The sequence below is a fragment of the Typha latifolia genome, chromosome 4 (genome assembly GCF_019914945.1).
Source record: "Typha latifolia isolate L0001 chromosome 4, TyphaL0001v2, whole genome shotgun sequence".
Lineage (NCBI taxonomy): Eukaryota > Viridiplantae > Streptophyta > Magnoliopsida > Poales > Typhaceae > Typha > Typha latifolia.
This window is the reverse complement of record NC_133089.1, coordinates 2,742,922-2,764,730: the sequence shown is the minus strand read 5'-3', so window position 1 is coordinate 2,764,730 and position 21,809 is coordinate 2,742,922. Positions and strand designations below refer to the sequence as shown.

The following is a 21,809-nucleotide window of genomic DNA, read 5'->3' as shown; positions in this document are numbered from 1 at the left end:
GCTTACAGAAATTGTTGATCAACTCAAGGGTATAAAAAAAATTCCGTCTATACAAATGAAAAATTGTTTTGGGCCATCTTTTATAAAATGTATTCATCTCGTACTGCAGTTAAACAATCAAACATATTAACCATGGCAAAAATCACAAAGATTAACATGAACAAGAAAATTGAAAAGCACCCTAAAGATCAACAATAGTAGATTACAATTCAAAGATACTGTATCAAATTTAAATTGATTAAAAAACACAGGAGAATAAACTAGTTAAACATTCATAACACAATATCAAACAAATGAGAAAGGTACCAAACATCCAAAACAGATTACACTCCAGCTTATTGATAACATCCTCTAAGGTAGCAAAGTAGTTCCTTAGAAAATCTAAACATCCTCATCATCAACCTAAGACTCATAACTCAAAAGCCGCTAAACCGATTGAAGGAAAAGATCAGTACTTGTAGTCCTTCACATGAAGGCTCTCAGAGACACCTTCACCACCTGCAGCATCTCCACCATATGTCCCAAGTGTAGCCTCTGAGTTAGCTTTGCACCTGGTAAGGAACGCTGCCCTTGCCTTCTCAATGTTCTCCTCCTTCCCTGCCCACGCCTTAAGCGTGCTTTGCTGCAGAGCACGGCCAAACGAGAAGGAAAGTGACCAAGGCTTCTTTCCCTTCAGCTTGTTCATGGCATTCAGGTTCAAAGTAGCCTGCTCCTCGCTCTGTCCACCGGAGAGGAAGACAATGGCAGGCACTGCAGCTGGGACAGTCCTCTGGAGAGCACGAACAGTGTACTCAGCAATCACCTCATGGGGCACCTTTGCGGAATCTGACCCTGGAGTTACCATGTTTGGTTTTAATAAAGTCCCTTCCAGAAGAACATGGTGATCATTGAGTGCCTTGTAGCAAGCAGCAAGGACAACCTCTGTGACATAAGCACATCGCGCAATGTCATGCGGCCCATCAACAAGGATCTCAGGCTCTACAATGGGAACAAGACCATTCTCCTGGCAGATGATGGCGTAGCGGGCCAATCCATCAGCGTTTACATCAATAGCTAGCTGTGATGGCTCAGTAGGGCCGATCTTGAGAACGGCACGCCACTTTGCGAAACGAGCACCTGCTTCATAGTACTTCTTGCAGCGCTTGCCAAGGTCGTCATGGCCTTGTGTGGTGGTCTCTCCATTAGTGCCAGCTAGGTCAATGGTGCCCTTGTCCACCTTAATACCAGGAAGGACTCCACCCTCTCTGAGAACTTCAACAAAAGGCTTGCCATCTGCAGTCTTCTGGTAGAGGGTCTCCTCGAAGAGGATTACTCCGCTGAGGTATTGGAGAGCACCAGGGGTGCAAAAGAGGAGCTCACGGAGTGCGCGGCGGTTCTCCTCAACATTCTCAACATTGATGCTTGCCAAGCGCTTGCCAATTGTACCAGTGGACTCATCAGCAGCAAGGATCCCCTTTCCTGGGGTTCCAATGTAAGTAGCGTTCTTTATGAGCTCATCTGCAAGGTAAAGAGCATCTCAGTTCTTTGTTCTTAGGTCTAGAGAAATCTTAAAGCAGCAGATCAAAGAGCATCAAAAAATGACAATCTAGGATAGGGACATTGTACAATACTCTAATGTATGAATCTTAATGCATTTGATGAAAACACCCCCAAGGCTGCAAGATATATATCTTAGAGAAAACTTCTCCAGGCAAATCAGAAGTTATTAACGAGAAAAAAGAACTGTGAAGCATACAAGAGATGAAAAAAAAGGAAAAAAAAACCTCAAACTGTAAATAAAAGGTACAATTAACTATATGGACGTTATACACTTTGAAATGTTATCATATGGAATGAGTAGACAAAAATGTGTTCATTTTGGATGATGCAGACATATATGATAAGAATCGGCATGATAATAAACATAATATTACACCATAATAACGACAAGCAATAGTCTATCATCTGAACAGGATGCAGTGCAAATTTGTAAAACACAAAAATAGGTCAAAAATTAGATTGGATTAAAGCTACTTAAGTTATCGCAGGGATAATCAAATAGGCCTCTAACCAATGTTATAGAGTAGAATTACGTTAGAATTTACTCAAGCAAAACTCGGATATCGTCAGAGAAAAAAAGATACACTGTTAAAAGACCTATTGTAAGCAAATAATCAAACAAACATTCCATAACAAGTTTCAACATCTAAAGGCATTTCAAGCGCTTATCAGAAATAGGCAGATTAGCAAAGGATGAAAGATTGCAAAAAATGTCATTATGTTTCATTTGTATCATCAGCAATAACGAGTCCAAGAAGCAGAAAATAAGGATTTAGGGTTTGAAACAACCTTCATTCCAATCCTATTAGATAAGACACAAAGCAAGTCCACATTATGGTATATCAAACCAACAATTGGTTGAGACTTGAACAAGCAGTCAAAATCCACCTAATGTTATCCTTAAATTTAAAGAAGATATAAGCACCAAGGATGTTTTAGCAAGATCATTAATAATTCATCTTTCTGCATAATTAACTTCTATTATCAGTCAAAGTACACAGATCATATAACAAAACGGGCTCCTTTTCCATATCCCCCTCAATCAAAAAGTAAGGAAACCTCGAATTTTATACTTCACCCTCGGCAAATAATACTAATAAAACGAGTTATTACTATAATTTTATCAATACCAAGTAAAGGTGACTCCTTTACGCACATACTCATCCTAAATCCAAAACCCAACATAGAAAATCCCCCCAGAAAAAGGAACAACCAAGCAAGAAAACAACCAGATCTTCTACTCTTCCATTGTTCAATCTCCAAAACCCACAAAAGCAAGCATCAGAACTCCAAATCAGACCCATCAAACGCTCAAAATGACAAATATCTAGGGGATCATACCATGGTACTTTCCGCAGTAGGCAGACATCTTTCCCAAAAAGTCTTAAAAGACGACGGAGACGAGAAACAGGAGAGGCTTGACGACTAGGGATGGAATAGAGAGAGGGAGGGAGAGAGAGATGGAAGTCCATATATATAATACTCCGGGCAATGACCGGAATAGAAGGCTCGGACGAATGGGTGGGCGATTGGGTCCCGGTCTTTTTGGTCAAAAGAGGTTCGACGACGGTTTTGAAAACTTGTGGGTGCCATTTGGATCCTAGAGTATTTTTCCTTTCAAACCCTCACTTTTTTCAATTTACAAATCGCACTCTTCTTTTCTCATAAGAAAAAGTCCCAACTGCGAATTCGCTTAACTGAAGGGTGCTATATGCAAGCTTATGCGAATCCAAATGGAATATCCCTCGTCTCTGACCCGGATCTTCTGCAGCGCATATGCAGGAATTTGGCTGCATCCAATACTTGGCGTTATTTCACTGGCTCTAAATCACGTAACAGCCGAACCAAGTGTTAATGCAGGAAATTTCTACAGGTAGATTTTGTAGAAGATATGCTACCCATTTGTTTATACCAATGGGCTCACTCGGATTTCTAGCTCCTGTTTTTAGTTGGGTCTGGGAGAAGGATTCGAGGTTTTATTTATATTTATTTTTCTTTAATTTTTCTTTTCAACCTCGAAGTAATCGATCGATGTATTATTATTATTATTATTATTATTATTATTATTATTGCTTTCTTGTAAAGTTTCAAGTGAGAAATTATTCCTACAACCTTAAAAAATCTTCTAAACAAGGGTAGAAAAGAAAAAAAAAGAAAAAAAAAATTAAGAAAAGACATGAACTTGGTCGATATATTTTGTTTTGTACTTCCACCTCAATGCAATGTCAGATATCAAAGCAAATTTAGGCTTGTGTTTCTGGGATTAATATTAAAAATGTGCTTCAATCTAGAACAAGTCCTACCCATTAAAATGGTCATGGATTACTAATGTTATCATACATTGTAGCATATATGGTTTGTAAAAATTAATTAGCTTAAAAATTTTAAATTATTAGATCGAAAGACTAAAAAATTAAAGTCTGGATATCATAAAAGATAAATAACCGACTAATAATATATATTATAATACATTATAATAGAGTAATAAGTGAATATATGACCCATCACATCATGCAGTAAGTACATGTTTGATTGTTATACAAACCTCTCTTTTCTCCTTTTTTTTTCCTTTGATAAAAGATTAAGAAAACTCTTCAAGGAGTCATTAGTCTTCTATCATCCAAATTCCAAAGCCATTCTGCCCACCAACTTTGACCATTAGTTGATAGTTAGCCACCCTCATGAGCATTATAAAATTGTCTTTGGACATCAAGTTGTGGTCTATATTCCTTATTTCTAGAAGACTAAGACTCAACATGATCTTATACAACTCAACTCTCACATTGCCACATTCCCAACTCCTAAGACATACATATATATACTTATTTTGATACCAAAAAGTGCTCTAATTATGCCATATTTAAAAATATTTGACATTCTCTTAGGTTTAAATTTATCATCATATTTTACATGAATGTCCATTTCCAAGATCCATCATGAATCATGATGCATCACTACCCACGCATATAGCAAGCTATGAATCCATCTAATGTATATGCTCTTATTATATGTTCATTTTTATAGAAGATTGTTAAAGAAATAAGACTATGATGGTGATCCACATAGATGCAAAGAGTGCGTTCCTTGTAGGATGGAAGGTCAACTAAGCATCTTTTAACATATATATATATATATATATATATATATTAATTTTTTTTTTTTTTAAAAGTGATGAAACTTTATATAAATTAAGCCAGTCATCCAAAGATCGAAGGAGGCAAACCAGTTGTCCTGTTCTAATTAAAGAGTTATAAATATCTTAATTGATGTGATATTAAAACTAAACTAAGAAGGGGAACTTTTAAAGCCATGACAACGGCAAATGTTAGAATCATGGAGTTTGAATTTTTGAGAAGGTTTGATTGTCAATGACAATTTGTCAGCAATGTTGGCCATACCTTTTAAAAACATTTAATATCTAAAAGAAAGAGAGAGTTGCTGAATTCGCCACAGATAGTATATTCAGCATGTTACTCTCATCAACTACTTGATATATAGTATTGGCGGTGTTAAATTTATCAACTACTCTAAAAACTTATGCCGTTAAAAATTAATACAAACAAAATCCTCTCAGATTGTCACTTATTGTAACCTTTGCCAAAAACTTGGAAGAAACCAACAACTTGCAGTGAGAGCTGCAGCACTGGAACATTAATGAGACAATCCCTTTAGTTGTAGCAGAAGCAAATTCTCTACACTCCTCTCGATCTGCATAAAACTTCATGCATGCAGTGGGGCTACTTCACGACTTTTAATCATAATTCGGCATCCGATCGCATGCCGCCAAGTATTTCGACACAGGAAAATTCTGCAGTCAGAGCTGCAGAGGATCTGCTGGCTCTTGCAGTAATAAACCTCACCGAATGAGTTAGTTGCATCTACCTCCAACCATCCCAAGAACAACGCACACTGCATTTACTTCTCTATGTTTAATTGAAACACCGCCAACCTCCACATTCAAATGCAAACGTCCATCCTGTTTGCATTCAGATGTGATTAAAATCTTTTTCACCAGAGCTGTAAAAGAGAAAGGAAGACAGGCAATAAGTAACATAGATCTCATATCAACTACTAAACCGATTCGATTTAGACGATTAGGATTCGATAGGTAAAATAGAGTAATTCAAGGATGAACCAAGAGTCCTAGAAATAACCACAAGTGAATTGATCAAATAAACTTGAGAAACTTTGTAGTTACCACAATGTGTCACCTAGTACGTCACCTCAAACAGATCACATTTATGGGGAAATAAATGCAGACCATTTAAACTAGTCTCCATACGCTTTTGATTGTCCTTGGCAGAGGCATTCAACCAGGGGTTTTCTTGTCATTTCAACTGCAGTGTATGCCTTCACCCTCCCCCCAACTATATTAACTGTCTTTCACTCCCAGAGGGAGCTTAGTAGTATAGCCTAACACAAGCTAAAGAATGGCCAGTTCTGCCTTTCTTAACACCATTACTACCACCTTCCTCTTGCTCATTCTACTGCAGACTCCTCTTGTTTCTTCTTCTTCTTCTTTTCTTCTTCTTCTTCTTCTTCTTCTTCTTCTTCTTCTTCTTCTGGTAATTTTACTCACAAGCGTAATTTCTCCAAGATCTATGCATTTGGTGATTCTTTCACAGACACTGGAAACACCCACTCCACGACTGGGCCACACTCCTTTGGCTATGTCTCTAGCCCTCCCTATGGCTCAACCTTCTTCCACCGCTCCACGAATCGGTACTCCGACGGCCGCCTCGTGGTAGATTTCCTCGCGACCACCTTGTCTCTGCCATTCCTACCGCCGTTCCTTGCCAGGTCTGCTGATTTCTCCCACGGTGTCAACTTTGCGGTCGCGGGATCCACCGCGATCGAGCATGACTTCTTCGTGAAGAACAACATGACCTTTGACATCACTCCTCAGTCTCTGATGACGCAGCTGTCTTGGTTTGAGAGGCACTTGGAAGAAAGGGAATGCAGAGGGAGGAGACGACCGGAGTGCAAAGCTGCAGTCGGAGATGCTCTCTTTTGGGTTGGTGAGATTGGAGTTAACGACTACGCTTATAGTGTTTCATCTTCCGTCCCGCCAAATCGTATTCGAGATCTGGCTGTCAAGAATGTGGCCATCTTTCTAGAGGTAAGACATGATCCTCTGTTTCATCATCTTCTTGGTTTCTTGTGCTCAGTTCTCTGTTTTGTGCTTCTCTTGGATTGCAAGATGCCTCCTGCTGTTCAGATATCCAACTTAGTTTTATCAACTCTACATCATCAAGATAAACAGATTAGAAGTGTTTTATAGAAGATATCAACAAATTAAAAGCAACTGCTCATTAATTTATATCAAAAGATACAATCTGTAAGGAGATGGTGCAACATATTCATACAATTCCTAGTTTCACACTAGCAAAGGAGTATACAACGTCTTTTTGTACATAAACGGAAGTAGGAAAAGAAAATAGAGTTTACCTTTTTTTCAGACCTTGAAGTATGAAGATGGTGTAGATTAACAATGAAAACATGAAATTTGATTTGCATTTGAAAACAACATACATTAACAAGAAACTGACAGATGAGATCAGTCGTCAGATAAAGTAATTTATCGTGTAGTGAATCTAGAAGTCTTACAGACGTTTGCTAGTTTTGAAGCATGACTATAAGCAGTATCTAAATCGACAGCTAAGAGATCATACATCTCACAATAAGATTTAGAAAAATAAAGAGTGGAAATTGGGAAATTAGAGCTACAGAGAGAAAAATTCTTATGTTCCACTATATACAAAAAGTAACACTTCTTGGTATGTAAAAGCAATTCTCAGAACTGATTGTTGGTTAAATTTACCAAATCTGATTATTAGATGACTAACTTTATCAGTCGAAGATGTTTACCTAACACGATTGTCCTGTTAATTGGCAGGCTTTGCTCAACAAAGGTGCCAAGTACATTGTGGTTGAAGGCTTGCCACCAACAGGCTGCCTTCCACTGGCACTGATATTGAGTTCACAAGATGAAAGAGATGATATTGGGTGTGCTGCTAGTGTAAACAACCAAGTCTACAGCCACAACATGATTCTTCAGAATAGATTGCAGGAACTCAGGAGACGGCATCCAGACGCTATAATTTCTTATGCCGACTACTACAGCGCTTATCACGCTGTCTTGAAGAATCCATCTATGTTTGGTTTTAAAGAGACTTTCAAGACTTGTTGTGGTTCTGGTGGCGGCGCGTTAAACTTTGACCTCTTTGCCACATGTGGCTCACCAGATGTCCCAAAAGCTTGCTCAGATCCTGCTAAGTTTGTGAATTGGGATGGGGTTCACCTAACTGAAGCAATGTATAAGGTTGTTGCTGACATGTTCTTCAACCGCGGGTACTGCAAACCAGCATTTGATGTTCTTCTTAGAAGTTAAAGATCATGGGCACATTTAGACATGAATTAATCATCTTTGCTATGGATTAGGCCTTTAGGAATTGGACAGTGTCAGTTGCAGTAAGCTGGACCAATAAGATTTTGTACCTCATGATGAGTTCTGAATGTGTACCACCAAAACTAAGATAACTGATGGCTAGTGGTATGTTCCTTGATGGACAAAACATAAATATTATGATACATGATCTATGATTTTAATTTCATACATTAGAAACATTAAGTTCAAATCTATATGGTTTGTATCACTGCAAAAGGGTAGATGAAGCATTCATTTAAAATTCATTTGATTACATCTCAGGCTGGAGGAAGAAGAAAGTAAGTTACCCTCAGCTTCTATACATATCACATTTGAACCCAGTGTTAGTAGAAGGTTAAAGATGATATTGCAAATTTTGAAATAAATATCAGGATACATGTTACTCATTTATATAATAACCATGATTAACTCTATAACACTCCATAAATGAAGTGGAAGACTACCTCTGAATCTATCCACCAGGTGCCGAAGTTATAACACTAATAGCTATCAGACTATCAGCACTACCATATGAACATAGTAAAAAAGCATCAGCCGTCATCAGCAGTGAATGCTTGAAGAAAGTATTTAAAGCAGGACTATGCACACAACAAATAATAATAATAATAATTTATCAATGGTTACTCCAGTGCAACATACAAGTACTTAGTCAAATTCCAAACCATCATACCAGTTACTTCCTACTGCTGTCAATCGTGTTGAATCACTGCACTGAAAAATATCCATGCTATTGAGACCTACATTCTCAAAACAACCAATGCTTTGAAGAGAACAGAGATTCTCGCCGTAGGGTAAGGAAATCAGTTCTCTGCCACTTAAAAGACTCAATTCTCGTGATGGAGGTATTAAACCTTGATTGCCTGTTTGATCGGAGTAGCAATATCTTATGCTTTGAGGTCCATCAAAATTAAACGTAGCTCCAATATCCTGGGAACTTGCTATTCTGTGCTCGACTTGAAGGGAAATTGAGTCAATTCCACATGTTTCCGGGGAGATACCTCCAATGCAGTTTGTAAGGACAGGTTTGATTTCAGATGGACCAGTGATATCTTTCTCCATAAAACTGATTGGGTTTACAGATGGCAGGGTGTGCATAGTAGTGTCTATAAAAACTGGATATTCTTGGTGAGCCTTTGGCAGACATGAATAGTCCTCTAACAATCGCGAGCTATCATGATTATGCTTCTGGTACTGCATAGATTGCAGCACTGGAGTAACTCCATTCTGAGGCTCATGCTTCAGTTTGGCAGGTTGAGATGACTTGTGGTAAATATTATGCATCATACCCTCTAAAGAAAGCTCTACACCAAAATGAGTGGTATTGCTGAACATCTGAGAATCAGGAACATCATGTGTGAGAGCTTTCTTATTATCCACTTGCAAGAATGCTGTGCTTTTGAAGTTCTGTAGTTGGATATCTGGTACCATTCTTGGAGTATGGATATTTGTAGAAGCATGAAATTCACAACCTGAATTTGTATGTTGTACTTGAAGTGGGCTACAAAGGTGAACATTACTTGTAGAATCTTTAGAACTAAAATCTGGGCGTGTGTTATCACTGAAGCTTTTTATGTCTCTCTGCTTCTGCAGTCTACTCAGGTAGAGCCGATATTTCTGCATAAGTTACATGCTTTCAGAAACACTACTAAACAAGCATAAGGAACCAGATAATGATTGATCTATCCAAACCACTTCTTATTAAGTCTATAAGTCAATGCATAAGATTCTTCAATATTTCAAAGATCTTTTGTCTCTGCTTAAAATGTAAAGTAGCTCAAGCTCCAAAATTGCAAACTATGGAAGCTATAACAATGGCTCATTACTCTACTCAGGGAAAAAAACAAAAACAAAAACAAAAACAAAAACAAAAAACGAAAAACAAAAAAACAAAAAGACAATGGCTTATCATATCTAAAATCAAGTATAAAGGATCTCGCACAGCTTGATAAAAAAGACTACCTTAGCATTTAGGAATGTATCAAGTTCATATCTCACCTGAAGGTGGCTGGCAACATTTTCTCTTGTTAACCCAGGAACATCCATCAAGTCGAGTATTTTCTTTGGGCCAACTTCTGCGAGAGCAGACAGATAGTGATGAACATACAAACATCATTGTATGAAAGCCAAGAAAGCAAGTTGTCGGGGTGAAGAGAAATTTCAGTTTAAAGATCTTTGATTCAAGAGAAAATATAATGCACAAAGTCACAGAGCATACTGCTCACATACTCTGAGAGAAAATGAGTAGTAACTTGATACTTACTGTCAAATCCTATTTGATTAACAGCATTCACAAACTTCTGATGAAGATCCACAGACCAAACTACTCTAGCTCTTTTAACAGTAGCAGGATCACCAAAGTCTTGATCAGAATATTCTTTGTTCTCTGAATCTTTTCGTTTCTTTGTGGAGTTTACATCCTCACCACTTAATGCATTCCTGTACTCAAAAATGTCACATCCATTTCTTTTGCATAGAAGATCCTCACTGATATCACGGCCTTCGATCTCCTGAACTACATGCATCTTTTTCCTGTAAACATGCTGCCATATATTTCTTAACTCTTTCATTCTCACAGGCTTGAGGAGGTAGTCACAAGCACCATGCTGAACACCTTTCATGACTCTACCTGTTTCACCATCAATAGACATCACTGCAAAGATGGGACAAAAAACTTTGTATATAAGTTAATCACACCAATAGAAAATGGGAAAGAAATATTTTGAATTCTTCGGAAAGCTCATGTTTGGATATGGATAAACTCACTGATGACAGGTAGATCCATCTCAAGGCCTACATGCTCGAGAAGCTTAAAACCATTCATGTCAGGCATATTGACATCACTAATTACAATGTCATATTTGTCCTTTCTTTTACGTAGGATATCCAGAGCTTCTCTAGCTAAACCACATGTAGTAACTGTAGGAGGCAAGAACAGCAATGTTACTGTAATGAAACAGGGACGAAATAGGGATGATGCATTTCCTAGGAACACAGGATTCTGCAAGCTATATAAGTAGATAAAAAGATAATAAATTATCAAGAACAATTGATCATAAATCTCACATGTATAAAAGTAATCTCTATGTTTTTTATGAGAATAACACAAGAATTATTCTAACCTGGCTGCACCAAAAATCATAAGGAGAGCACAATGTATATGATAATTATGTAAAGATTTCAGTAAAATTTTACCAATCTAACTGCAAATTCCATGCACATGCGTCCTGAAGCTTCTAATGGATGGAGTTGTTAATGCTTTTGTTTGTGAACAGATGCAAGAGAAGAATACTTCGACTTGCCAGTCAAGCATCTTTATGCAGAAATTTCTCAAACCGTCAACAGTTCATTCTCAAGCAGGTTTAATAATGACCAAAAGATTCACCTTTGCTAGAAAAAAATCTGCCACCATACCTGGTACCTCGACAAAGTATAATAATGCAGGAGATACCAGGCTTTACAGAATCAACTTGAGAAATCCTTAATAACAAATAATCTTAAGAAACTACTAGGACTAGAAAGGTTCGAGTTCTGAAGATCAAGTCTCTGACATTCATCACTAACATATCTATGATGAGTTATCTCTCCTACTCTCTATTTGCAGCATATGATTCTTAGGGTAATAAAAAGAGGCAAATAACTGCTCAGCAGAGCTTCTGGAATTCGATATATTATCAAATTAATCATAGCACTCTGCCATCCATTCTAACGCAATTATTAGCCCAAATACTAAAACCTAAGAACTGCCTCCTTTTCTCCCTTAGTAGCAAAAGTACAAATTAAATGGACTGTAATAAAATCGAAGAAGCACCAAATAGAGATTATTACAAAAGAAAGCTCTGACCTTTAACGTCAACCTAAAAGACCCATTTCACCAGAAAGGCAAAAAATAAAAAATAAAAAAAGATCACAAACCCATCAAAGATCGTATCAAACTACCTTCATAAGAACACTTGCGAAGCATCTTCTCCAAGATCTTTACCCAGGTGGGATCATCATCTACGACCAGAACCCGAAGGCCAACTGGAAAGGCGTCGGCCCTAGAAGAAGCTGAGGCTTTCTCCATTGCCTTCCTTGGCTTTCTCCTACCAAAAGAAGAGCTCTAAGGACCAAGGATTCTTTAGGCTTTGCAGGAGGGCTTCTTTAATGGAGTTTATAAAAGGAAGTTGCTCAAAATGTTTAAGTTTTGGCAACCCATATTGGCGCCTCATAACTGTATGCCTCACACACACACACACACACACACACACACACACACACACACACATATATATATATATAATTGCACGTGGAAAATAATTTTATAAAGCTAACAATAAATTTTGTGAAGAAGAGATTCTTTTTTCCTTTTGTTTTCAAAATCTTAGGAACTCAGGCCATTCACATCCAGACACGTTCTTCTCCCTAAGAAATCTTTTTTTTCTTTCTTTTGTTTGGGTTCTTTCAGTATATTAGAAGTGGGAGACTAGAGTGATAATGTTTTTTTTTATCAGCATCTAAAGAACCATTTCTGAGTGGATTCCTTCATAATATACACTATTGAATGATGTATTCCGCGTAAAGCTTTATCTCTTTCCACATAATTTTATATATGATTAGAATCAACGAATCTAAACTATACACATAAAAGCACTTTCGTAAAATTTTTACTAAATATCAACTCTAATGTTTATAGAGGAATTCGAACCGATAAGTTTTGATCCTTTTACTGTTATAGGCTTTTGTTCTTAGATTATGCCAAATGTGGCTCTGAGTGATTCAACAAACAGTGCTTGCCTTTTGATTGTGGGACTAAAAAGGAAATGCCCACTATCTTGCTGCTTTGATTAAAGAGAAGGCTCTGGTTCAAGAACAGGACTGAGAAAGAAATAAATTAAGAATATGGGGGGATAAAGGGATCAAGGAGAAGAGAAAAACTTAAGAATATGGGGGGATAAAGGGATCAAGGAGAAGAGATCATGCTGCTAAACCAATAAGCTACAGAGCTGCCTCTTAAAATAAGTAAAAGATGGAATGTGATCACTTCCACATGGGATTCACCTCTTTTTGGAGTGGGTTTGGAAGTGACTGGATAAATTATGCCAGAATAAATGTGTAGATAAGCTGTGTCGAGATTTTATTAGTGAATAACCTCTAAAGAACATGCCATTGGTTAATCCAAAAGTAATACTAGAATTTATAGGTTTTGTTGCTGTTTTGTTCTTCTTTTTTTTTTTTTTTTGTTATGAAGTCGAAGGGATTAGATTTCAAAGATTGGAGCATAATTCTCAAGGCATGCAATGCCTCTCTGTTTCTAGTACCTGTACTTCTCTTCATAGAATTAGAAATCACCATGTGAAGAGCAATTAGCTAGCAGCCGTTGGATTATCACTGGAGGTCTCCAGTAACTGGAGAAGAGCAAGAAAGGGTTTAAGGAATAAAACAACACAAAACCCCTCAAAATGGTAGTCGTCAAGGCGTGAAACGACGATGCCGGCTTCTCTCTCTGCTTTCCTCTGCTCGCTACCATCTCTCCCTCTCCCGACGACGACGAGGCCATCGCACTTCTCCCCTCTCCCATGGCGATTACCGACGGATAGAGCAGATGGGTTTCTCCCGATCTCCGTTAAGAATCCCAGGCTCCAGATTTTCACGGAGAAAGATGCGACCTTGCGGAGTTGCTGCCCTTCTTTGGCCTGGGCTAACGTGCTCTTCGCCAAGTCGGGTTGCTACAACGTTCAGGTGGTGGTCGGGGAGGACGAGCCCGAGGAGGTGCTGCTGAGGAGGTTTAGGAGGGAGGTGATGAGGGCTGGAGTCATACAGGAGTGCAGGAGGAGGAGGTTCTTTGAGAACATGCAGGAGAAGAAGAAGCGCAAAACCCGGGAGGCCGCCCGGAGAAATCGAAGGAGGTCTGCATCTTTTCTTGCATTATTTCGTCATTATAGATATTGATGGGTTAGAAAGCTACAGCATGTCAATTACTCATGATGCAAGGAAAGGTTAGTAGGCTTTCAAAATTCTTCTTTTCCTAGTATTTAGTAGTTGCAGTATTCTGCCCATTCTAGTGGATTTTCAAAATTATTTAGGCTTGCATTACTTTGTTAATTGGGTTTGTTCTTGTACTTATCTTTTGTACTGGGCAATGAAAATCTGATGGATCATGTAATTATATATGAATATATGTGGTGGTGATGATGCAAAGAGGGTCCAGTTGATGCTATATTCTCCCCTTCTTGTGGATCATGAATAAGTAACAAGAATTAGTTGGGGACTAGAATCTTGAAATACCTTGCAGATTTTTTATTTATTTATTAAGATTTTGAAGTATGGCTTGTTTTCATGCTGATTGCTTCATCTATTTGTCTCTCTTCTCACTTGATAGACGGTATACGCCAAAAGCTTTGCCTAAAGACAAGCAAGACGAATCAGACAACAAGAAAGATGAAGAGGAAGAAGACAATTGGGAACTTCCAGAAGGAGAACTTCCTTATTGAATCTAGAGATCATACTTCCTTCCTGTTTGTTGGGACTTGGGAGCAGCTTTTATATCACTGGTGGGCCTGATCATAATTTTCTTGTTTCTGTATTTTGTATTTCAAAAAGACATATGTTTTCTGCTCCAACTATGTGATGTTTTGCTTCCAGTCCCAATTTATACTGATTAAAGAATCATTATTACCTTGTTACTTCTATTCCATAATTGCTCTTTGGTACCTATATATATGTCTCCCAGAAATATGGGTTATCTCATAAAAGTTCCATGTACACAGTCATATGGCCTCATTTAACAATTTATTTGATGGTGTCAGTTATTTCTCATCAAGAGATTTTGCTTTAGATGAAGGCATACATTTATTGGATGCAAGGTTGATGTAGGTTAAGGTGTGTACAAGGCGTTTGGAAAAGACAAGAGCTATCAATTAATTGTATACATGAGGTTAGCACTTGATGCTTCGACCATTTAGGACAGACATTTTTTTAACAAAAATGTTCATGATCTTGTTCTGACAGAAATCTAGATATACTCAAGATGATAATGTTGTTGTTTTTCTTCTAGCTTTTACTTAAACACAATTCTTAGATCAATAGGGTCAAGATTGATGTTATTTAACTGAAAGAGGGATCCTATTTGATGTGTATCATCATATCATGAAAATTTTGGACTGTGATTGTGAAGTTCATGATGAATTTTCACCTCCTTATCATTCCTTTTGATTACATCTTCCTTTTCTCTTATTCTTATCCTATGCTATCTTTATTTCCCTTATTCAATCTTTCATATTTTCCCCCTCAATCAGATTTTTTGGTACTAATCACTTTTAGATCTTTTTCCTTTTTGTTTCATCCTTGGTCGATAACATGGTTCTGATTAGAAGAGAACTGAAATATCCAAAGGTGTTTTATGAGAGAATCAAGTAGCTTGTTTTGTCAAATGTCAGTGTGAGGTCAAACCTTTGAATTATATTCTAATCAGGCCAGGGGAAAAAGCAAGCATGCAAGGTTCTTTCCATGAAATGTGGAGAGATTTTCATGCCATTGGTCTTATTCAATTTCGAAGAAGGCACCAAAAGTTTAACCAGGTGTGGAGCCTAGATGAAGGAGAAAGAGGATAAGTCATCAAACAACACCCCTGAATTAGAAATTAAGAATGAAATGAAAATCCCCCTTCTCTTCTCTCCATTTAATTTTGAAGCACATAGAGCTAGATGCAAAGGATCATTATAATTCCCCTTTGTGGGGGCTATAAGCTTAATTTGAGAGTTATTTGCTTGGAATGTTATATCTGAGTATTTTCTGAGCACGTTGATTGCCTTTGTGCTTTGATTCTACGGACTTGGGGATCCACTAGCATTTTCAGGACTTAATCTTTACCATATCTGATATCTGTGGGCTGCAATCTGGCATGTTTTTTGGATCTTTGTATTGAATGTCAGAGTGCAGGGGCCCAGAATAGTGGTGAATTACGTTATTGCCAAGATTGTCTTTTTGAAATGGAAATAAGTTTCCCCAGTGAAGACAAGGGGATCTTTGTTTGGAATGTCAATTTTCATTTTTCTTTTGGTCGTTCACTTTAGTATGTAGAAAGTAGGAGGTCATTAGCTGCTGTATAAATATAGACAAGTGATCTATCTCCTTTCTTTTTACCTTTTCTCATTTTTTTCTCAAGTGAAGGGAATTGATTTTTGAATATCATATTCTCTCATATGTTCTGTTGCCACCTTTGTCAGGGATAAATCATTCAATGATAGAGAATGTAGAATGTCATGGGAGTGGCCTGGAATGCAAATAATATGTCGTAAAGCTAAGTTTGAGGAATTGGAAATCAGTCGAGTTATGACCCTGTCTAAAAGTTCAAGGATCCTTCCCAGATTTTTCTCATCAAAATGTGGCGCTACATTGCTTTTAGTACTTTCAGTGATTGTTGGAAATCGTATTGGAAATATTCCTCCATTAAGATTCCTGAGGAGTTAAATGTTAGTCAACCTTTTTCTGTAATAGCGAGGATCAGCAGGATAACAACTAAAGTGTGTCAGTTGATTTGGCAATGCCTGTATGATATATCACTGAGTTTTTCTTTGTTTACTTGTTGCAGATACTTTATAATGCCATTCAGCTGAAATGTTTATTACAACCTATCAGGCAACATCAAACACATCTTTTGAGCTGCTATCTGATATCTGATTGTAAACCTATAGGAAATGATGAATATTAGTATTTACTTGTATGTTGTACAAGTATTTCTCTACTTGCCATTCTACCTTTTTCTTTCAAGAAACAATTCAATGAGTATGATAGAGAAATGAAGTTGCAGATTATCTTGAAACTGGAATTGTCACAAAATCCTTCTTATTGTGTGATAGTCTAGGCATAGTTTGGTTACCATTTAGATGTCTCCAACTTGTTTTCTGAAATGTCATTTCTCATCTAGATTATAGAAATTTATAGAATTTTATGCAGTGATTGCTCCTCTGTTGCATGATTCTTAACTGCAACCAAGAAGACAGATCCTCACTAACAGATTTTGCAGCAAATTCTTCTATGTTAGGCTTTTGCTTTGTCTGGTTGACTTCTGGTTGTAGAAATCTATCAATTAATTGTGAGCCTTCTCTTTGTTTTGAGTTATGTTCTCTGGACCAGATATTAATGAGACAGGGAGATGCTGATGATGATGGACTTATATAGCTATTGGCTTGACAGCCAACATGGTGCAATATTTTTTTTTCTCACAATTATGGGAAGATGACCAAGTTTAAACAATGGCAGAGTTAAGATTTCAGAAATCACTCCTCTTGGTTGTCAACAAATTCCGGGTCAAATATGCAATTGTCCACATGGCTTGCCACTTGGCAGTGATGGCCCACACTTCCTTATATTGTGGCTTGTAAAGAGGTCACAATAATTAGAATATAAAAAAAAAAAATTCTAGGTTTCACATTGCTTAGTCAAGCAGACAGCTGCAAACAAAGAGACCAGCTCACAGCTCCTTTCTAGGATCAAATTGGAGAAAAAAATTTAGAGACAACTTTGATTCCAGACAACACTCTTATGTTTGCCAGTTAATCATGAGACTTCCAACCTTCAAAAAATTCAAAGAAAAGAAAAAACTACCCATCTATTCTATTTAATGTTAACCATAGCAAATTAAAAGAATTAGGCAGGTCCATGTGATTATCTTAGTCCTCCCCTTGACTAAATCTTTGTGAATAATTAGCCTAGATAAACCTCCCTTTAATAGTCCAAAAGAAAGTCTTTTTTTTTCCCTTAAAAGAATAGTACAAAAGAAAGTTAATGGGAGCCTTAAAGAGAGACAAGGCCACGCTGTGAAGGACATTTGGATAAAGATTTGCCAGTCAAGAAGGCTCGTAGGTTATGAACAGTATGATGTCAAATTTTGATAAGATTATGCAGCAAGATAACAGTGATGGTGAAGTAATAATAGAACCCAACAAGACAAGGTGGCCATCATGGATTCTACTGGGTGTTCTAATCACACAACGATTAAATTCAGCTAAAGGTAAAGGCAAAAAGTGAAAGCTAAAAGAATGATAAGATTAGTTTTATAGAAGGTATATATATATATATATATCTTTTAACTTTGATGTTAGAATGATAGGGTGGTAATTTTAATGCCATTTTCCTGGAAAGCTCAAGATACTTCAAGGACCACATCAAGGAAGGTATAACATCCCTATCTTCAACTCAATTGACGGTTACCCAACAAAACTGTAGAAAATGAAAAGAAGAAGAAGAAGAGGGTCTATTATTGAATAATACCACGTTAGTGAGCGTCAATTTCTTCTGTGGTAGGTAAAACATTCTGTTCCATGAAGAAAAACTCAATGAAAAGAAGAAGATGGTGACAAAAGTATAATAATTCCAAGACCTAATTATTTTCATTACCTCTGCCATAATTGGGGATTTTATTTAGTGACAAACAAATTGAGGGTAAATTACCCTCACTCTTATGTACTTTATACCGTATTGCAATCATTAGCTAAAGGGATATGAAAAGACTTAATTAGCTCTAGAAAAATATAGTTTGATTTAAGAATGGTAAGATCTAATAAATCACATTATTCCTAATGATTTCACCATTAGTTTTTGATGAAAAATTAGAACGAGGAGGAGCGGAGGAGTTGTCGTCACAAGAAACAGAGAGAATAATAAGCCCCAGTTCCCAAATTCGATTCATTACCTTCAAATCTTCAACACAATTTAAAGGAACTATATGATGTCTATATCTACAAAAGAATGATCTGCCTGCCTTTCATCTATAATTACACTACTAGTATAACAGAGTACCACAACTATAGCAGCAAAGACAAATTCCTTTATACTTCTCTCTCTTTAATCGTTCTACGTCTTCTTATGTAAAAAGAACCAATTGCACTTTGCTCCAATTACCATGGAAGTTTGCCGGTTTGAGGATCAGGAAAGATCTTTAGCACCCAATCCCGGAGCCCTGTGTCATTCACCTCGCAGAACCGGCGGGGCCAATCCGGCGGCTCGACGGCCTTCGTCCCTAATCCCGGTGCCCGGTCCTTGGAACCGACGTTCTCCTCGTCCTGCCAGTCGGCTACGTAGGTCGCCACCCGCCGGTAGAACTTGTCCTTGAACACCTCCCATACTTGATACTTATAGTGGTTGATCACCATAACTCCTTGGGCCATGTTCACGTACCTCACTCCGTCTTTCAAGTGGAAGTGATGCACAACGTTGATCAACGAAGGATTCAGGGCCTCCGGCCGCACGATCGATTTGTGGCGCTCTGGCGCGTTCATACGACACGTGTAGCCGGCCGTCACGCCTTCCGAGGGGAGTTTCTTCCTCCCGGAAGGACCGAAGCTATGGCAGGCGGTCCTGAGCTCGCCTACCCATGGCTTGGTCGTGTAGTTGCGGAGCACGTCCTTCAGGGTCACTTCGGTCGGGAAGTATAAGAACTCGTCCACGTCGATGAACCCGACCCACTCGCAGTGGTCTCGGGCGCGGAGCGCGCAGTGCGCGAAGCCGGCCTCCTGGGTCTTGAGCCACGGCCACGAGTGGCGGCTGACGTTGTACTTGGACGCGCCGCCCATGGCGGCGAACGCCTGCTCGATGCCGTCGTCGCTGTTGTTGTCGTAGATGAACCACCTCTCGACGCCGATCCGAGAGTGGTAGACGATCCACTCGCGGAGGAACCGGGCTTGGTTGCGGAGCATCGTGCAGACGCACATGGAGTGCTCCTTCCTCCGGGGAGTTCCGAGCCGGGAGAGGATCTCCGGGCGAGCGACGGACGGGAGAGTGACTGCGCCGCGGCCCTTGGACTTGACGGAGACTAAAGGCGGCGCCTTGGAGGGGTTCGGGAGGCGGTGGCGGAGGATGACGCTGAGTGGGGTCCGGCACCGGACGATCTCTTGGGCGACGGAGAGGGCCGGGGTGGTAATGAGGTACTTGGGCTTGGAGAAGTCCCACCCGAAGACGCACTCGTACCGCGAGGGTTCGGAGAACCGCGCGGGGCGGAGGTTGAAGCCCTTGGCGAAGACGATGGTGGAGTCGTCGCGGAGGTCGAGGACGGCGGCGTAGGCGAGGTGGTCCCATTGGTAGGGGCGGACGACGGGGAGCTCGAGGGAGGGGGAGGGGGAGACGGAGACGGAGAAACCGGGGGGAGCGATGGGGCAGTGGATGAGGAAGGAGGTGAGGGAGATGGGACGAAGGCGGAGCTTCGAAGAGGAGGAGGAGGAAGAAGGGAAGTAGAGGCAGAGGAGGTCTGAGTTGGGATGAGAGGAAGGGTGCTTGAGAATGAGGAGGACTTGGTCGGGAAAGGAGATGGCTTGCTGGATTTCAAGGGGAGGGGAGACGGCGGCTGGCTCGCGGCGGGAGGTGGGGAGCTCGGTGGAGATGGCGCTCATCGTCGGCAATGGCCATGCCGGAATTAGGACCGGTCGGGATGATACTGTTATAGTTCAGCAGTGACAATGGAGTTCAGATAAAATATGACAGAAGAGAATTAAGATTTACCATAAATTCAAAAAAAAAAAAAATGGAACACAAAAAAGAACAAGAAGATCAATAAAAATGACTTCAACATCAGAGAAACCGAATTCCAACTTTTGTTACTTAAAATTCTCAGATGTAATTAATGAAAAACAAGTAATGTTTAAATTTATTTGAAATCCAGAAAAAATCAAGCTCTCTTTTTTTTTTCGCAATTATCTCCTTGCAGATTTTTATTGTACCGAATTTATCAAAAAGAGAAGGAAATTACTCATTGTACTGAGATGAATAAAGTCTGAATTCACTTCAATTCCGGAAAACCAGGTAGGTTACTTCCAGGTTCTTTCCTTTGTGCTTTTCCTTGGATTCCAAGCATCCTATCCTTATAGGCTGTAGTATTAAAACTAAAACCTTTTGATCGCTGCTTGTTATCTTGTAAAAATCGAGATAACATTAATCAAGACATGAAAATTTAAGGCCAAAATCTAACCTTGTCGTTCTTACTGTCCAAAATTATCGCACCTCAAACCCAAAAACTAATCTCGGGACGATGAAACTCAAATTCACTCAAACATGGAGAAGACCCACAAACCAAAATCCAATCTTTTTCATCTACAGTCAAGTAAACTTATGAATCTTAACATTTAAAAAAAGAACTCAAATTTACCTCCAAAAATCTGGAAAGTGGAGAAAACAATGGCGGCGAAGAGAGCACAACAGAGGAACGCAAAGAGAAGCGCACAAGAGAAGGTGGAGCCCGAAGATTTTCGGGCTCCTCGGATTCCTATCCTTCGCCTCTCCTTCATGGCTTCTTCTTCTTCTTCTTCTCTCTCTCTCTCTGTCTCTCTCTCTCTTTCTCTCACTTCTCACTGAAATAGAGAAGCAGATCCGAAACCACTTCTCCCCTGCACCAGCCACATCTCTTCAACACCCACAAGCAGTACTCCTAGAGCGAGAGCGAGAGCGAGAGAGAGAGAGAGAGAGAGAGAGAGAGAGAGAGCGGTGTCGGTTCCCTAAGGAGGAGAGCAAGAAGGTCGCGATCTATCTCTCTGTCTCAGTGTCTCACTCTTATCTTGTTCTCTTTTTCTCTCTTTTCCAGGGGTAGTAGAAGTAGTCCGTCTTTTATTCCCATGTTCTTGTGTTACAGCGGTCAATAGTCCCACAACGACATAGGATCTTAAACGTAATCCGAGGCATTAATAAATCTTTATTCGCCGCACCTAATTTTTAAAGTTTTTTAACCCACGTTCTCTACTTCCCAAAGGAAACTAAAGTTGTAACCTCGGAGATTTACGTGGGCAGAAGAGGAAGGTGAAGAGGCTTCCTAAGACTTCTCTCTCTCTCTCTCTCTCTCTCTCTCTCCTTGTTGGGA

At 39.1% G+C, this 21,809-nt stretch overlaps 5 protein-coding genes across 8 annotated transcripts; 2 read left to right on the top strand and 3 right to left on the bottom strand.

The window, feature by feature from the left end:
* Positions 1 to 202: 202 nt before the first annotated feature.
* Positions 203 to 3,082, bottom strand: LOC140787272 (fructose-bisphosphate aldolase 1, cytoplasmic). Its single transcript, XM_073136102.1, has 2 exons — positions 2,881 to 3,082; positions 203 to 1,497 (listed from the first exon to the last, which is right to left on the bottom strand). Exons 1-2 carry the CDS (start codon positions 2,906 to 2,908, stop codon positions 449 to 451), a joined length of 1,077 nt encoding a protein of 358 aa, XP_072992203.1. The 5' UTR covers positions 2,909 to 3,082; the 3' UTR covers positions 203 to 448.
* Positions 3,083 to 5,995: 2,913 nt separating this feature from the next.
* LOC140787663 (GDSL esterase/lipase At3g48460) lies at positions 5,996 to 8,153 on the top strand (the record flags this gene model as incomplete). The annotated part of the gene is made up of 2 exons (XM_073136711.1): positions 5,996 to 6,658; positions 7,436 to 8,153. Coding segments are annotated over 2 exons (1,158 nt in total), but the record flags the coding sequence as incomplete, so codon positions are not given.
* A 428-nt stretch (positions 8,154 to 8,581) lies between these two features.
* LOC140787387 (two-component response regulator ORR26-like) lies at positions 8,582 to 12,216 on the bottom strand. Its single transcript, XM_073136285.1, has 5 exons — positions 11,924 to 12,216; positions 10,751 to 10,903; positions 10,248 to 10,637; positions 9,983 to 10,059; positions 8,582 to 9,601 (listed from the first exon to the last, which is right to left on the bottom strand). The coding sequence occupies exons 1-5, from the start codon at positions 12,048 to 12,050 to the stop codon at positions 8,633 to 8,635; spliced, it is 1,716 nt and encodes a 571-aa protein (XP_072992386.1). The 5' UTR covers positions 12,051 to 12,216; the 3' UTR covers positions 8,582 to 8,632.
* Positions 12,217 to 13,244: 1,028 nt separating this feature from the next.
* On the top strand, positions 13,245 to 16,709 carry LOC140787386 (small ribosomal subunit protein bS21c-like). 4 transcript variants are annotated; one of them, XR_012108839.1, is made up of 4 exons: positions 13,420 to 13,872; positions 14,346 to 14,517; positions 14,840 to 14,900; positions 16,192 to 16,540. XR_012108839.1 is itself a non-coding variant. In XM_073136284.1 (2 exons), the coding sequence occupies exons 1-2, from the start codon at positions 13,454 to 13,456 to the stop codon at positions 14,455 to 14,457; spliced, it is 531 nt and encodes a 176-aa protein (XP_072992385.1). In that variant the 5' UTR covers positions 13,245 to 13,453; the 3' UTR covers positions 14,458 to 14,649. The 4 variants fall into 4 exon arrangements, 1 of the variants encoding a protein (XP_072992385.1); XR_012108838.1 differs by lacking the exons at positions 14,840 to 14,900; positions 16,192 to 16,540 and adding an exon at positions 16,557 to 16,709; XR_012108837.1 differs by lacking the exon at positions 14,840 to 14,900 and having other exon boundaries at positions 16,192 to 16,709.
* A 1,929-nt stretch (positions 16,710 to 18,638) lies between these two features.
* On the bottom strand, positions 18,639 to 21,733 carry LOC140785966 (glycosyltransferase family 92 protein Os08g0121900-like). The gene is made up of 2 exons (XM_073134118.1): positions 21,105 to 21,733; positions 18,639 to 20,396 (listed from the first exon to the last, which is right to left on the bottom strand). Exons 1-2 carry the CDS (start codon positions 21,241 to 21,243, stop codon positions 18,865 to 18,867), a joined length of 1,671 nt encoding a protein of 556 aa, XP_072990219.1. The 5' UTR covers positions 21,244 to 21,733; the 3' UTR covers positions 18,639 to 18,864.
* Between the last annotated feature and the right edge of the window lie 76 nt (positions 21,734 to 21,809).

Bases quoted from the DNA above. Each gene is read 5' to 3' on its own strand.
- LOC140787272 (XM_073136102.1), bottom strand. From the start codon at position 2,908: ATGTCTGCCTACTGCGGAAAGTACCATG. The intron at 1,498-2,880 runs GTATGATCCCCT...TTTACCTTGCAG, and splicing joins CTACTGCGGAAAGTACCATG to ATGAGCTCATAAAGAACGCT.
- LOC140787387 (XM_073136285.1), bottom strand. From the start codon at position 12,050: ATGGAGAAAGCCTCAGCTTCTTCTAGGGCCGACGCCTTTCCAGTTGGC. The intron at 10,060-10,247 runs GTAAGTATCAAG...CTGCTCTCGCAG, and splicing joins TAATCAAATAGGATTTGACA to AAGTTGGCCCAAAGAAAATA. The intron at 9,602-9,982 runs GTGAGATATGAA...TAACTTATGCAG, and splicing joins ATGTTGCCAGCCACCTTCAG to AAATATCGGCTCTACCTGAG.
- LOC140787386 (XM_073136284.1), top strand. From the start codon at position 13,454: ATGCCGGCTTCTCTCTCTGCTTTCCTCTGCTCGCTACCATCTCTCCCT. The intron at 13,873-14,345 runs GTCTGCATCTTT...CTCACTTGATAG, and splicing joins GCCCGGAGAAATCGAAGGAG to ACGGTATACGCCAAAAGCTT.
- LOC140785966 (XM_073134118.1), bottom strand. From the start codon at position 21,243: ATGAAGGAGAGGCGAAGGATAGGAATCCGAGGAGCCCGAAAATCTTCG. The intron at 20,397-21,104 runs GTAAATTTGAGT...GAACTATAACAG, and splicing joins CACTTTCCAGATTTTTGGAG to TATCATCCCGACCGGTCCTA.